Raw genomic sequence first — 15,215 nt, 5'->3', positions numbered from 1 at the left:
ACAGCTCTGCTATGGAAAAAACTAGCATGCAGCTTCAATGAGAGGCAGTGCTGCTATGCCTCAGTCATACATTGCACCTTCCCAGGGTGTCCCAAGTTGACAAAAGCCCTGTTCCTTATGGTGCACTTCAGTTCTTCAAATGTTTGCCCACACATCTCCATGCAGCAGCGAGCAACAAAGCACAACAAGCTTTGGCAACGAAGGGAGGCGTTGTGCCTGCTGAGCTAAACCCTGGAGCAGTTTCCACTGATCACAGATGGAACTGAAGGCAGACGAGCCGAGTTTGGCCACTGTGCACATCAGAGATGTGGCTGCTTACATGGGCCTGGAACATGTGAACATGCTGACAACATGTATGTCACAACTGTATGCATTTAATAAGCATCTCATCTGAATTATTAATGTAAGTTCCCCCAAAAAAGTACTTTGATGCTATAAAACCCATAAATTATTTAAGTACAAGCTGCAAGTTTGTAAAAACAGCATTAAGAAGGTAGCTATTGCATAGATGGTTTAACAAAAATATCCTTTGTAAGATATATAGGCTTATTTGGAGGGGTTTTAGCTACTGGAAAGACGTCTTCCCCAGGTAAGTTATATGCTTCTTGGCTGCAGCAAAGGGAATGTAATTTCTTACTTTCTCCTCCTTGCCAGCGGAGCTCTGGACAGTCTGACAGTGCTGCTCAGAGTTGTCTCCTCAGCGCATTGTTCACTGCAGGCAGATTTATAAACCATCTTCAAGTGAACGGGATGGCAGTGACAGTCCAACTAATACGACAGCTGGATTAACAGCCAATGCACTCAGAAGAGGAGACAGTGAAAATATACGGCCTGAGAAGACCTGAGTGATCTGCTTTGCTCACTGCCTGTGAGTGGGAGCTGCAATTGGCAGTGCCAAAATAGTGCAGCAAGGATGCAGTGTCTGCAGCTACAGAATGCTGGGAGTTGGCACTGCTATGCACAGGAGCTTTTTCTATTTACTGTAGCTTTTCTTATGACCAGAGTCAGGCATAGAAGTCTGTCAGGTGATGCTCTGGGATTGCTGCTCTGCATCTCCACATGTATGTACATGTGAAAACTGCAGAAAACATCTGTAAACTGAGAGGCATCGTTAGCTGTGTCCTTAGTGAGAGCACTTGCTGACACTGTATCTGGTGCTGACGGACACTGCAGATCAAATTTGCACAAACAGCAATAAGGACTATGGCGGAGGGAGCTTAACCTCAAAAAAACTCAGCAGCTGACACTGGATGTTTGAATTACACCTGAACTAAGCCCTTGATTAAATCTTAGCAGTGCCAAAAGCGTCAGTTGCAATTGATGTTGCTCTTTTTCCCCTCATATTGCTGAAGTACTTATTGCAATGTGCAGTGCATCCATGTCACTACATTACATTGGTATGCAAAGACGAGGGGAGATGAGGCAACAAAGCCATCAGGCAGTACGTGGTCAGGCACATCTTCTTGGCTTCATTCACTGTTCTTTGTTTTTTGCCTTCTTTTTTTTCGTTTAAAGTGTTTCCAAGTCTAAGTAAAACTGGTTCCAGATGTGCTCAGTTGGAAGTTACAAAAATCATACTAGCACCAAGACTATCTGGGTTCTGTGCTGTACCTGAATAGAGAGCTAGTCCCATCTTAACACCTGCAGTGCTATCAACAGTAAGAGGGCCACAGGCAAAGGTTTTAGTTCTTCACTGCCGTTTGCACCCTCTTTCCCCACATATTTCAGACTATAGTAGTTAGGGAACTCCTCTGATGCACCCGCGCACTGAACCAGGGGCGCCTGGTAGGACGTGGGCCGTTTGTCGGGGCGGTCAGGGCTGGATCCATCCGTGGGCCTCTCACCGGTGTACAGCAGGCTGCGCCCCTTGGGGTCGTGCTCTGTTCTGAAGAGCTCATACTCCGTGTGGGGCAGCCTGATGCCCAAAGCCAAGCAGCCGTTGGTTGGCGTTATATCCTGCTCCACGCCGGCGCTCCAGGAGCTTGCGAGCCCACAGCTCCCCGGTTCGGAGGAGTTCAGCATCATCACCGTCACCTGATCCATGGGTGTCACCCGTGCTTGTGTGACTTTGAAAGCCAGCTCCGTGCCCCCTTTCACCTTGGAGGAGGGGACGCCCTGGGTGTAACGCCCAGATGCGTAAATGGTGAAAGTGGGCTGCTTGCAGAGCGGGTCGGAGTAGTGGTAGTAGTAGCCCTGCCAGGTGTGGTTGCTGCCGTGGAAGATGAAGTACCGAGTGAGGAAGAGCACGGCAGGGCGCACCTCGCAGCGGGTGCTCACCCAGCTGCCGCTCAGCTGCACCGGCAGCTCGCTCTGGGCAGGCAGGATGGGCGGGTGGTGCTCGTCAGCTCTGTAGATAGCCCCGCAGGCCGGGCAGGGATGCGTGTGGTGCTGCAGGAGACAGAAAATTTTCATGTCAACCGATATGATGAAAAAAACCCTTCTCAAAAAAACACTATTTAAAAATCCCACACTCCCCGCTCCCACAGCGGCACGTTCGACTGCAACAAACTCAATCCAAGACATCTCAGTAGGTTAAGAGTGATGAAGAGCTCTGTGCCATTCTGAGCTGAGGCTTCGCACGCAGCAGTGGAGCTGGACAAGGCCAAGAGCTGCTGCAGAGTGCAGCCCTGCGCCTCTGCCGTCCTTTGTCAAGTGCCAGAGGGTTTGGGGCAGCCTGGAACACCTTCTGGCACTCTGTGCATCACAACTGCTTTACTTTTCATTAAGCAGGGTTGGAATGTTGTATCGTTTTCCAGAACACGAGCTAATCTTTGCTGAACCACTACATGCAGCAAGGTTAAATAACTCAGTAGTTAACTGGAGAGGGGGTAATTTACATGCGAGTTGATTGGAGCCTACTGTAATTTAGTCATTTTCAGTTTGTTTTACTGCTACTGTCACATTAATGAGTGCTGACAGTACACAGTACATTATGGCTAAATAATCCCAGAAGTTGGCAAATGTATCTGCTCTCCTTAGACAGGAAATTCTTTGATAATGAAAGGTAATTTGGGGAGAATGGGTTTCTTTAAAAGAGGTATAAATTTAAGGGAAAACGAGTGATATTTTCATCAAGAGGGTTAAAAAATAATTCCTAGCATAGCTCTGCTGCTCTCACTAGCACAGGCAAAGGAATATGAGTCCAGTTGACAAAAAAAAGAAAAAAAAAAGGACTGTGCCCCATGAACTGATCACTATGGACACAAAGCCAACTGTCGGACTCCCTCAGCCTTCTCACTGCCATGTGAAGAATTCTTAATGTATGGCAGTTTCTAATGACCGCCAAGTGGTGACATCATGTGCGGGGTGCATTGGAGAGCTGTGAGCTGATTAATTACAGTGCTATACTCAGAGAGTGGATTTCAGTATCTTTAAGTTTGGGTTTAAATTAACTTTTAGAAGTGTTTATATTTACCATCTGGTTTTGCTCATATATATGGGTTTGGCCCAAGATAACAGAGTTTTTACCAATTTGGGAAGGTTACTTTGGAGGAAGGGGGGTGCTGCTCTGTGGTTTTCTTTTTCCAAGCTCAGCTGCTGTCATCTGGGGCATGGGGAAATGCTGCCCCCCACAATCTCCACCGAAAAGAACTTTTTTACCTCAGTTAACTCAGTTCCATCTGGCAAAATGCAGAGAGGTTTCCCCCCCATCTCACTGCTCAGTCATTTCTGAATGGATCAGACATGATTCAGATGAAAATGTGTTTTCCTGGAGATAAAGCAACCTGCTGCAACATATGAAACAAAACAAGAAGCAAGCAGGGCTCCTGTTCAGCTCTATTTCTGTCACAGAGAACGCTTGGTTTCAGTGTAATAGCATTTCTCCTCTAATGGCATTACACAGAGCAGTAGCAATTTAATGGCGGACATTGGCTTCCTTGCTCCTCTGAAACTGAAGGACATAACAGCGAGGGATGGGAGGCAAACAGCAGAGTGGGCAGCAACGTGCAGCCCGAAGCCTTCACTGCCTGTGGGGCAGGAAACCAGGAAATTGCATTTCCGAGGAGAACACAGAGCCAAAGAAAAGCCATTAACTGCAGCCCCATGCCAAGGCAGCCTTACTTCTCGTGCTTTCTGAGCGCTCGCCCATCCCACTCCAGCAATCAGGAAGGGATGGGGGAACCTACATCTCCTCCTGGGGGTCTGTGGGGCTCAACGTGCAGGCAGTCAGTACTTTAATAGCACAAAACCAAGGAGCGCTTTGCGAAGCCCACGGGCTGGGCACTCACACTTACCACGGCACTCTGCAGCGGACGCTGGTAGCCCGTCGGGCGGTAGTGCAGCCGCTCCAGCCAGTCAGTATGGATGTCTCCCAGGTACAGCTCCTCCACCAGGCTGCTGCCGCTCTGCTGCGGCCCCGGCAGGGGTTGGCGGTGCGTCTCCACCCGCACCAGGCTCAGCTCGTGCATGGCGAAGCCCAGGGCCGCGGTGCAGTCACGCTCGGTTTTGGCACTCAGCAGTTCGTAGAGGGCTCCGGGGGCCCAGGCACGGCCTGGGGGCAGGAAACCGCCGCAGCCCTCACCCGAGCTTTGGTTGATGCGGGAGGCCGCCTCCCGCATGGCCTTCTGGCTGTGGAAAACGATGCCCACCTTGTGCAGGTGGTAGTCGGCCTCGGTGGCCCCGCGGGTGATCCAGGAGGCTTGGCGTAGCCTCAGCTTGCCCTTGATGACCAGCGAGTAGGAGGGCTCGCGGCAGGACGGGTCCCAGTAGTAGAACTGGAAGGCCTTGAAGAGGCGATTGGCGTAGAAAAGGTAGGAGCGGGTGAGGAACTCCGGCCCCGGCCGCACCTCACACCTGAGGACAGAGGCAGTGCAGAGTCATTGGTACGGCAATGGGCGCCTTGTGGGGAGCGGGGCTGGGGTGGGGGGAATGGGGAGCACGGGGGGAGAGGGGCAGGAGGAGCAGATTTCGAAGTCTTCTTTAAGAGCCACTGCCAAAATGCGACGGTGCAGTGGCGGTTCACGGGTGTGACGTGATGCTTTGTGCCCATCGAGAAAATGGGATGGAGGGACTCTGGAGCCCGCTCTGCCCCGAGGCCCATTGAGGAGGGAGGCTGAGGGGTCGGGTCGGGGTGGGCTGGGGTTCCCGCCACCCGCGGGGCCTTCCTTACCCGGTGGAGACCCAATGGCCCTCCAGGCGGGGCGGGAGCCGCGCCTCGATCCTGGCGCCGTCCTGCAGGTGGCGGAGCTGCTGCCGGCACCGCGGCTCCCCGCGCAGCGAGCGCTCCGCGACCGCGTACACTGCGGGGAGAGGCGGGGAGACGGTCAGTACACACACACACACATACACACAATACACATATACACACACATACAGACATACATACACACGCACGCACGCACGCACCGCAGGGTCCCGCACACACACCCCGCTGTTGCCGGCTCCCAGCTCCAGTACCTGAAGCCATCGCTCTGTCCGTCGGCGCAGCTGCCGCCCTTTGTTCCCGCTCTCTCCGAAGCCGCTGCGGCAGCGCCTAACCGATGCGGGAATTACGGCATGGGAACGGCGGCCCGCCTGTCGCCCGCCATAAGGACAGCACTTCTGTCACTTACCTCATTTCCCATAACAACGGATGTTATTGGCTATGGGAATGTGTGAGCACGCGATTAAACGCTGCAGACCTTTGCCTGCACGCACATAAATGCATATTCCTGTGCGTTATTTGCTCTTAGCAAACTCCTGCTGCCCTCCTGGTGAGTTTTCCTCAGGAAGGAAGGTGGAATTTGCCTCTTTGAAACCAGGGCCCAGCGAAGCTGCCACATCCCCACCGCTGTTCCTGCCCTACTCGTGCCCGTCCTGCAGCCCGGCTGGCCGTGGAACTTCAGACTGTCTGATGCACAAATTCAGTCACTTCTCTGCAGAGCGAAGGTTTTACACATCACAGGAACGGCGCCTTCAAAATGTGTGCAGATGTTAACACACAGACCCTGGAACGACCACAGGGAATAAGCGCACGGCACACAAAGCCCCAGCTGAGCAGGGGAGCATTAACAAGCAGCCGACCTACCCAAAGGCACTGAAAGCACTGCGGATGTTCTGTTACCTCACTGTGCGCTGCAGTGCAGGAACTGGCTGGAAAGATGCTTTATTGGTGCTGAGGGGTCTTCCTGGAGCAGACTCGCAATTGTTCTGTTTTAATCATCTGTAAAGGGCCTGACAAGGCAAGCAGGGATAGCCTGCTCCTTCTCAATTGCTTGCACTGCATTGTGCTTCCTAAAAATCAGTTCCTGCGAGCCCTCACATGAAAAGACAAACCTGAATGACAAAGCCCTGGCTACTGGTTAAGATTGCAGCCTGGTACCACCGTGGTACCAGGTGGCACCGTTTGGTTCTGCTCTCTCACCCACTGCTGCCAGAGCTCTGCTCCGAGAAGCCCCACTCCTGCTGCTTTCTCACTCAGCTGCAGAATAGCCAAGCTCCAGCTGCCCAACCTAGCACCAGGCCTAACTACTGGCAAAGCTGTTGGAGATTTTTCAGTTAAAGGACAGTCCAGACTGAATTACACTTAAAACATATGAAATAATTATCTTAGAGAAAACTGTAAACTACACAAATAGCTACACAAATAGCTCTAATTTGGGTTAGAGGTAATAGATAATATGGGCCAAATTTGGTCCTGCTTACAACCACAGAAGGGCTCTGGAGGTGTTAGTGCAATCTATAGTTATACCGAAATAACAGCAGTGAATACAGCCCCGTGCTGAACTTGCTAACTGCTGTGTGTGTGTGTTTATTGCAGCAGAAGCCTCAGTGTTTGACTGAACCCTTATTGCTGCTTTTGGCAGAGACACGAAAAGTCTGCATTATTTGAGAGCACAGACACTGTGGCAACATGATCACAGGATTTTGACACATTCAATAGGAAAGGGAATTTTTATAATCAGGATCAAACTCCATGGGGGGAAAAAAAAAAGTGAGAGAGAAAAAGTAAAAATAAAAAACCTCCAGAATGTAAATATTTGACATGATGGGAATTCCTTGGGATTTTATCTTACTTAACTGTACACAAGACTCCAAGCTGAATGCATCCTCAAACCAAAAGCTACTGGATTGTATCCAAATTTTGTGGCTGCTTTTCTCTCTCAAATACTCCAGCCCAGCCCCACCAGATCCAAACAGTGTTTCAGCTTGGAAAAGTTCAATTCCAGACCTAAAATCTGTAGTTAGGGCACATTTTGATTTCAAGAGCAGCATAAAGTGGCTGTCACTCATGTGTCACTCATGTGTCACTCATGTGTCACTCTGTTACTCAGCCCCTGGGGACACACATCAGAGCAGCTTCTCTCTCCATCTTAAGAGAGACACAAGCTGACTGCTTCATAGAGTTCTTGGGCAAGGAGGGGGAAGGAATTAATGACAATTCATCTTCAAGACAAAAATACTCATTCATAGGAAAATCTAAAAAAAATCTCCAACTGTGATCTCTTCCACTCTCTCGTTATCCTGTCTGTCTGTATTGATTAACCACAAGCGTTTCCAGAGAGCTCCTCAGTGCAGCAGCTAGACAAAACAGGATCTTTTTCCAGCTTTCTGGTGCGTGCTGCATCCAAAGCACTGGCCCAAGGTCTCCAGGCAAGAGGGCTGCACAAGTACTCAAGCAATTAGGAACACCAGGCTGATCCCTGGAACCAGCAGAAACTGGACCAAGTCTTGAGACAACTGCAGTAGCAAATACTAATCAACTATTCCATACTCTCATTTGTATAAGCAACTTTAAGAAAAAAATCAGACCCACAGCATCAAATGATAGAAAGGCAGAACTGGAAATTCCTACGCAAAGTAAATTCTTGGTAAAATTAGGACGAAAGATTCCTAGGCAATGGCCAAGCCTGAAATGAGAACCTGCCACAGGAGCTGTGCTACAGAAGTACTCTTTGCTGCAGATTCAGATCCATTTCTCCATTTTGAAGGAAAAAAAATACCATCCAGGAGAGAAATACTGCAATATGCTCTGTTGGAAACAAACCTTGTTTGTGTTTCTCCATGCAGATTGACTTTGGAAAAAAGCAAAGTTGAGTCACACATCTGTTCCTTTATAAATGGAGGAGAAAATGCATACATTAGAGTTTGCACCAAATTACTGAAGATGAACTCTTCTCCAGAGCTAGATTGCTTAATCTGTTATGTTATTGCCTCCTATTGCCAGAATTTATTATTTCCAGTTATAAATCTAATGTTTCAGTTAGTCACCCATTCACAGGGATAAGATCAGTGCCTGAAGTCATGTAGCATTTCACATTTCTTCATTTAGAGATGACCTAAAGCCTTTGATATTTTCTGAGGAATGTTCAGACTGGAATGAAATGGGTGATAAGAAACTTATCAATATATTCTGCTTAAGTAAATTGTACTTATCCACACAGACTTCATTAACAGAGCAAAACAGTGTTTCCTTAGCATTTTTCTCTCCTGAGAGCATGCAGAATGGATTTTGGGATAGCCACTAAAGGAATAAGCATTTTTTCAAAAGCAAAGATGTCTGTATTAAGCAAATCAATTTCTTTTGCATTTGTGTGCAGATTAAGTCAGCGGTGCTTTTTATTCACTCAGAATAAGGCATTCCCAAGAGAACAACTCTGTGGGAAGAGATATATTTTATTTTATGATATTATAAAGTTATAAAACTTAAATATAACCCACTGGGGGTGGAACAGTGTTTCACTGTACAACTTTGCATTTTGTTTGCATTCAAACTGAACCCAGTTTTGGACAGGACTTAAGCACATGCTTAAGTCTAATTGGTTTCAGTGAAACTTAAGCACGAGCTTCAAATTAAGCCAGTTCATGAGCATTTTTCCTGATTAGTAATGCCTCCCTGAATTGAAGCCAGAATGTGGTCAAGTGGTTGAGGGACGATGCCAGTGCTTTCACTGGAGTTCTGTATGGCTTCTGGAAAAGTATTTCTATTATTCATCCCTTATTTTTCAGTAAAATGGGCATATGTAGAGCTGTTTCACTAGACTGATGCTCAGCCTGTGCTACTTGCAAAAAGCTTTGAATTCACCAGATGTTTCTTTGTGTTCCTTGAAGAGTGGCACAATGAACACATTGGATATGTTAGCTATCACTGCAGAGCATCCCCTTGTGCAGTACAGAGCATGACCGCATTCTGCAGATCCTAAGAGGGAACTCAACTCACTCAAAAGTCCCAAACAGCTCAGGGTTTCGGAGAACTTTTTGAAACAACTTCACCACATAAATTTAAGCATACTGGAAAACAAGCTCAGACACTTTACCCTGTCTTCTGTGGCTGTGATCATTGTCTGATCTGTCTCATATCCACAATTAAAATAGTGGAGCACTTGTGGTGAGCTGTCTAGAGGTTTTTAAGGCACTAGAGAAGTAAATATTTTGCTCTTGGAATCATGGAACCATTTATTTCTCCTGTAAGTGTCATGTCCAGAGGTAGATGACAAGACAAATGGAATTTGTAGGAGGGAAAGGGAGAAGGGAGAAGATATTCTCTCCTGCATGTCAAAGATCTTCTTCAGTATAAACTATATTTAAATAAAAAGGCTCTTAAAACTGCTCTCTCTGGCTGTTTACACTGAAGAAAACCAGACCTGACACTGTAAATAGGATTGCAGGGCTCGATCCCGCTTTCATTGGAGTCATAAATAGGAAAGATCCCATGACTGTGACAACACAGCATCAGGACCTTATTCAGAAAGTGCCCTTCTCCATAAACTGGCATGAATACTGCAGTGAAAGAATACAGGAATACAAAGGAGAAATGGGGTATGGCACGTTCTCTCCCCAGATGGAGCAAACAAAGCAGGGCACACCGCAGCTGGCATAGAGGACTATGGCGGCACGAGAAATAAAAGCTCTGGCGGCAGATGCCAGTACACATTCCCCAGAGAGTTACTGTCGATCACCATGTCATGCTTTTCAGTTCCAGCAGAGCCCTTCCTGACGCTCGCTGCCCTAACAGACACAGGTCCTGCCGCCCCACGCCACTTCTCCCTCCTTTCTCCCACCGCTCAGGTGGCATCAGGCAGCCTCAGGAAGGGGAGACTCGTGCTCTTCCTCGCCTAGACCAGCCAGTGTCAAAGACTCAGTCAAAAACAGCTGAGCAGCACCACATGGCCCCCACAGGCAGCAGCGGCCTGCATGCAGTCAGGAGCCTGCCTGCTGCCAGCACTGTGCCAACCCGAGCCACAGGAACCAACAGCCAGAGCACCAAGGGTTAATGAGCAGAGTTGTGAACTAATGGGATAACTGCTACATGCCTTCTTTTTGGTAAGTCACCAAAAAATCCTGTTATTTCAGACAGCATGGACACATTGTGACCTGTGTTAAATCCTGAGCAGTACTGCCACAGGTGTCTGGCACAGAGAAATGTAGAAGGAAAAGGCAAAGAACACTGAAGGATGAAAGGAAATGCTTCAATTTTTTCTTCCTTGAACACTGATGAGAACTTCAGTTTGGTTTTGGTGAGATCCCAGTGAGACACCTGGACGGTGAGAGATGGGTGAGAGCTGGAGAAGGGAAAGCAAACCAGCTCAGCCCCATGCTGAACAATACCCCAGGGGTAAAACCATGACTCAGTTAAATTCTAACCAGAATTCATGTTCTAACCAAATGGGAAATAGGACATCTATCTTCCTGAAGTTACGCAAGATGAAAACTTAATAGAGAATACAGTGCATGGTTTTGAAAGTAATGGCAGACCATCATTGTGAATCTGTGGCACATCCATGGAGTTTTGGCAATACCCTCCAAGCCCTGCACAGACACTTTACCAGTGGCTATTGTGGCTGCTTTTAATAGTGATGGCTAAGCATATTTTCTCCCAGAGTGCTTTGAAGAGTGGAACTGGCAACCAGGCAATGGCTTGGCTATAAAATGCCAACCTCATTTTAAACATCTAAATCACTCACATGGACCATAAGCACAGAGAGGACCACCCACCACATAACATTAACATAAATATAGCATTCCCCCCAAGCAAAATGAGCAACTGGGACTGGCAGGAGCTGAGAGCAGAACAACAGAAAACGATTAGGGGGTGGGAGAGATTGAGTTACGAAGCAAGAATTAAAAGAGCAGAGCACATGCAGCCTGGCTGAGTGACAACTGGGGAGAGAGATGGACATGATAACAGCCTATAAATATTCACAAAGCATAAACACCAAGGAAGGGAAGGAATTCCTTACAACGAATAAAGAGGTTCTGTTGGGATTGAATGAAGAGTGAAAAAAATGTGCCTTGTATATCAGTGTGAACTTCTTGAGGCACAATCTAGTAGGCAGCACAAGTCCACTTGCTTGGCAGGATTTTGAAGGATTGAACAAAGCTTTAGTACAGCAGGGAATAACCCGCTCTTGGCAGGGAGCTGGCGGGATGCTGAGAGTGGCCTTTCAGTCTCCCACTGCCATGGAGTGCTCCCGGTCCTCAGCTCCCACGGGAGACAGCTGCTCTCCTGTGTAAGCTCATTGTTCGCCCTCCTCCTCATCAAGATCGCCTCGGTGGGTTCAGAAATTCGTGCCAGAGGCACCAAGGCATTTAGGCACTTAAAGATATAAACAACTGCAATAGGTTCTAACTGCTGGACACAGCTGGGAATCCCAGTATGTCCCTGCAACTCACTGTTGGAAACCTAAGACCAGGAAATTAGATTATAAACCCTCTAAAGCAAGAGCGATCCTTTTGTTCTCTCCGTATGTAGCACCTAACACAATAGGAGTCTTGGCACTGCAGCAAAGATACTGTTTATAGTAATAAAAACAGGATCTAATGGGATCTAATAGTCTGGGGCTACTTGGCCCACGCAAAGCAAAAGGATGAGGAAGGCATTCAAAAGCACTCATAACAGAGGGTATTCTCAGAAAAAACAACGTTCTGCACATAGGTGGTAAACTGATACACGTTCCATCCCAGAAACACTCATGTGTTTAACAAAGAATCACAAGTGACCATAGAAAAATCTTACTTGTTCAGCTGAAGCAGAGAATTACAGTTACTTCTAACATGTGTTTTGGGGTCTGGGTGTGGTTTCTAGATAGCTTGAAATTTCAGTCTACTGTTTTGCCTGTCAACATCAGCCAAGTTCTGGTGTGTTCCAGCTCCACTAAACACAGCTGACAGATGCTGAAATCAAAGTTGACATTCAACCTACACACTGTATAATCCAATAACAGGACTTGTGCTACTCACAATTAACAAAACTTAGGACTTTTTTCACAGCAAAACAAACAAGGAAAACTGAGCTGCTCTCTGAAAAATCTCTGAAAAGCTTTATAAAGTCTAATTATGATTTTGTATTAACAGGTTAGAAGAGATACTTAAAAGCCATAATCTGCCAATGTCCAGCACCTGTGGCTTCAGTAAGAGCATGACCCAGGTAAATGCATTTCTCTTAGTGGGAAGCTGGGTGTATAAGCAGATCCCAGAGTACAGGGGCAAAAGCTCTTTGATGTGGACAAGACCAAAATGTCGTATGTTTGACAGTGCTTCATATCAGTGCAGAAGAAACCATGGGGAAGTTTTCCAGTGATTGATCAAATGGTTGCACTCAAGTTTAAATTTATGGGCTAGACTCAAGTAAATTTCTTTGAACAGTCAGTGCTGAAGTTTCTCCTGTTGATTTATGTACCAGCACAGCAACTGTAAGACGAGAGACATTACTGAACTGATGCAACTGTCTCTAACAAGGCCATGGGAGTTGAGCTTCATTGCAGCATTCCCAGGTTCAGGTCAACTCAAATCATGATGATTTTGATGAAAGTGAGAAAACATCAGCATGAAAGACCTTATTATCACACCATCACAGTGCTAAAATTAATGATGGATTTCAACCCTTTTATCACTTAACAATCTGGAGTCTTAGAATTTCAAACAGATTTTTTTTTTTCTCAATACACAGAAATAGAACTTTCCCAATTTCACTCTTTACAGCATGAGACCGTCAAACTCTCTAAAGGGAAAAAAAAAAAACAACCAGCAGATTGCAGATTACTAATACCTCAGATGTTACACAATTTAAGCAGGGTAGAGAGGGGGAGCAGTCATATGAATCATGTTTTCAGTTTCTGGCAGCAATCTTAGCCTACAGAAAAAGGGTTACACTTTAAAATTCCCACTTTCTCACCGTCAGTTTCTTGGTAATATTGTATCTGAGATGCATTGTCTTAAAATGATGAAATTAGCAATTCTCTGTTTTCATGGCTTTATCGTCCTCAAGAAACAGGTAAGAAAACCAAAGGAACTGGCTGAGAGTGTTGTGTAGGTGCTTCCTAATTTTGAGGTTGATTTTAGCAGTGATTGTATCTCATCCATGAAAGCGTTGTTTTTACAGATGACATATGCTGTGTTGTGGGGAAACACAGGATCCCATTGAAAGCAGAATCTCTTTCCAAACTTTGTTCTGCCAGATGCAGCCTCCCCTAGCACTGGATTCCAGCTTTGGTTTTCTTCATAGCAATTTCTGGCTTTTGAAAATCTCCTTACTCAACAATTTGTGCTTGTGGGGAAAATATAGAAACCACACGATATTTTTTTTCACTTATGCTTTTTTCACATCTCAACCTTGTTTTTATCTATATTCACATACTTTGAACATGGCTAAGCTATAATTATGGAAGAACAAATAAAGTCAAATCACACAACCCAGCATAATATGTTAGTTGTTGATTTTTTGGCCAACTTGAGAACTGGAGAAGAAAAAAAATGCCAACTTGAAAAAATTACATTAGTAAAGTAAATATTGCCCAAATCAAACACTTGAACCAAAGACAATGATGTTAATTTAATAGTGGATATATACATGTAAGCATACATCTATATTTAATTCAGTGCTACTGTGTAGAGGATTCTCTTCCTATTCTTACAATTGAATGCAACTGCTGATCTTAACTTACCCCAACACAGTCATTTTCTAACCTAAAAATAAACTCTGAAAGTGTTAAAACCATGTAGGAGAAGCTACACATGAAAAATATCAGTGTCGTGTTATTGGAATGTAAAGACTTTAATGAAAGTTTAGGTACAAACTTAGCAAGTCTCTTGGGACATTCCTAAGAATGAGTGATTCTTTGCTGGAAGAAACTCCAAATTCAGGTCCAGTTACCTAACTAAAGTATTTTTTCAACTAATTATGCATTGGTGTCATGCTGATGTTCAGTTTCATGCAAAATTCCCAATGCCAGTCTCACACACACTGAAATCCCTGGCAAATCCCGCTTTGGTTTTAATGAGCTCTGGATCCAACGTAGCTATTTAAACACATCTTTTAGGGTCCAACTTCTGTTCTTACTGAAATCGGTGGAAATTCTGTCACTGACATTAGATGGAAAAGCACTGGATTTTAATTTGATTGGACTAAAATTGCAGGACAATCTAAGAAAGCGGTATTCTAATTAGAGTTACATGAGTAACCTTACATAATGCAGTATAGCAGATCTCTGAGCAGCGCAACTGGAGCTAATGAAATCTCTAGAGGCAGAATATGTATTTCTCAACCTGTGGAAGCTTACATCTGGGGAACCACGTATGACAAAGATCCCAGATAAGGGAACAGACAAGTAACCTTATGGTACCATATAGTACCATGCTTTGAGACTTTCTGTAGTCTGGTCCATTACTCTCAGTGCAAATAATTTCCAACAGCTGTCACTACACGATTCCTCTGCAATGGTCACTAAATGGAGCCCAGAGTTTCACAGGCAGTCAGTGTGATATTTGGCTGTCCAGAGACTCAGATGAGCAAACTAAGTGGCAGAAAAGAATGGAAGAAAAGGAAACCCAGCTTCTACACAGGGGCACAGGGGCACGCTCCCCCCTTCCTTTCACCTGTCTGGGGGCACACAGCTCCAACCAAGGGTCTCCCAAGCATTTCCCAGGGCAACATCCGTGTGAGGATGGGGAAGCCTTCCCCAGGTTCTGCCCTCTGTCACCATCAGAAATCATTTTGCCTTTTTCACCGCTCTGTTGTCTTTGTTCTCCCACACGGTCTCTTCAGCCAGAACCTTTCCTTCTGAAACAGCTCCAAGAACTGTGGGGTTAAGTGAAGCCCTTTTGAAAGGCGGCCTCAAAGACGCAGCCTGTGCCTCCCGGAGGGTCCCACAGCCGTGTGCCGGGGGGGAGACGGCTTCTGCAGCTCTCCTTTACCAGGCAGGTGCCGGAGATCTGAAAACCCACCGGCACGGAACCACCCCCGGGACGCAGCGGGGCGGGCAGCGGGGCAGCGCCGGGCTCCTTCATGCTGTGCGGCG

At 46.4% G+C, this 15,215-nt stretch overlaps 1 protein-coding gene across 1 annotated transcript; it reads right to left on the bottom strand.

The window, feature by feature from the left end:
* Positions 1-354: 354 nt before the first annotated feature.
* Positions 355-6,485, bottom strand: APCDD1L (APC down-regulated 1 like). The gene is made up of 4 exons (XM_019622315.2): positions 5,398-6,485; positions 5,111-5,240; positions 4,236-4,794; positions 355-2,388 (listed from the first exon to the last, which is right to left on the bottom strand). Exons 1-4 carry the CDS (start codon positions 5,405-5,407, stop codon positions 1,624-1,626), a joined length of 1,464 nt encoding a protein of 487 aa, XP_019477860.1. The 5' UTR covers positions 5,408-6,485; the 3' UTR covers positions 355-1,623.
* Between the last annotated feature and the right edge of the window lie 8,730 nt (positions 6,486-15,215).

Source organism: Meleagris gallopavo, chromosome 22, assembly GCF_000146605.3.
Source record: "Meleagris gallopavo isolate NT-WF06-2002-E0010 breed Aviagen turkey brand Nicholas breeding stock chromosome 22, Turkey_5.1, whole genome shotgun sequence".
NCBI classification, from domain to species: domain Eukaryota; kingdom Metazoa; phylum Chordata; class Aves; order Galliformes; family Phasianidae; genus Meleagris; species Meleagris gallopavo.
Note: the sequence above shows the minus strand (reverse complement) of the source record. Positions and strands in the feature narration are given on the sequence as shown.

Coding starts and splice junctions, on each gene's coding strand:
- APCDD1L (XM_019622315.2), bottom strand. Junction 4,795..5,110: donor GGCCATTGGGTCTCCACCGG/GTAAGGAAGGCC, acceptor CTCTGTCCTCAG/GTGTGAGGTGCGGCCGGGGC. Junction 2,389..4,235: donor GTCCGCTGCAGAGTGCCGTG/GTAAGTGTGAGT, acceptor TGTCTCCTGCAG/CACCACACGCATCCCTGCCC.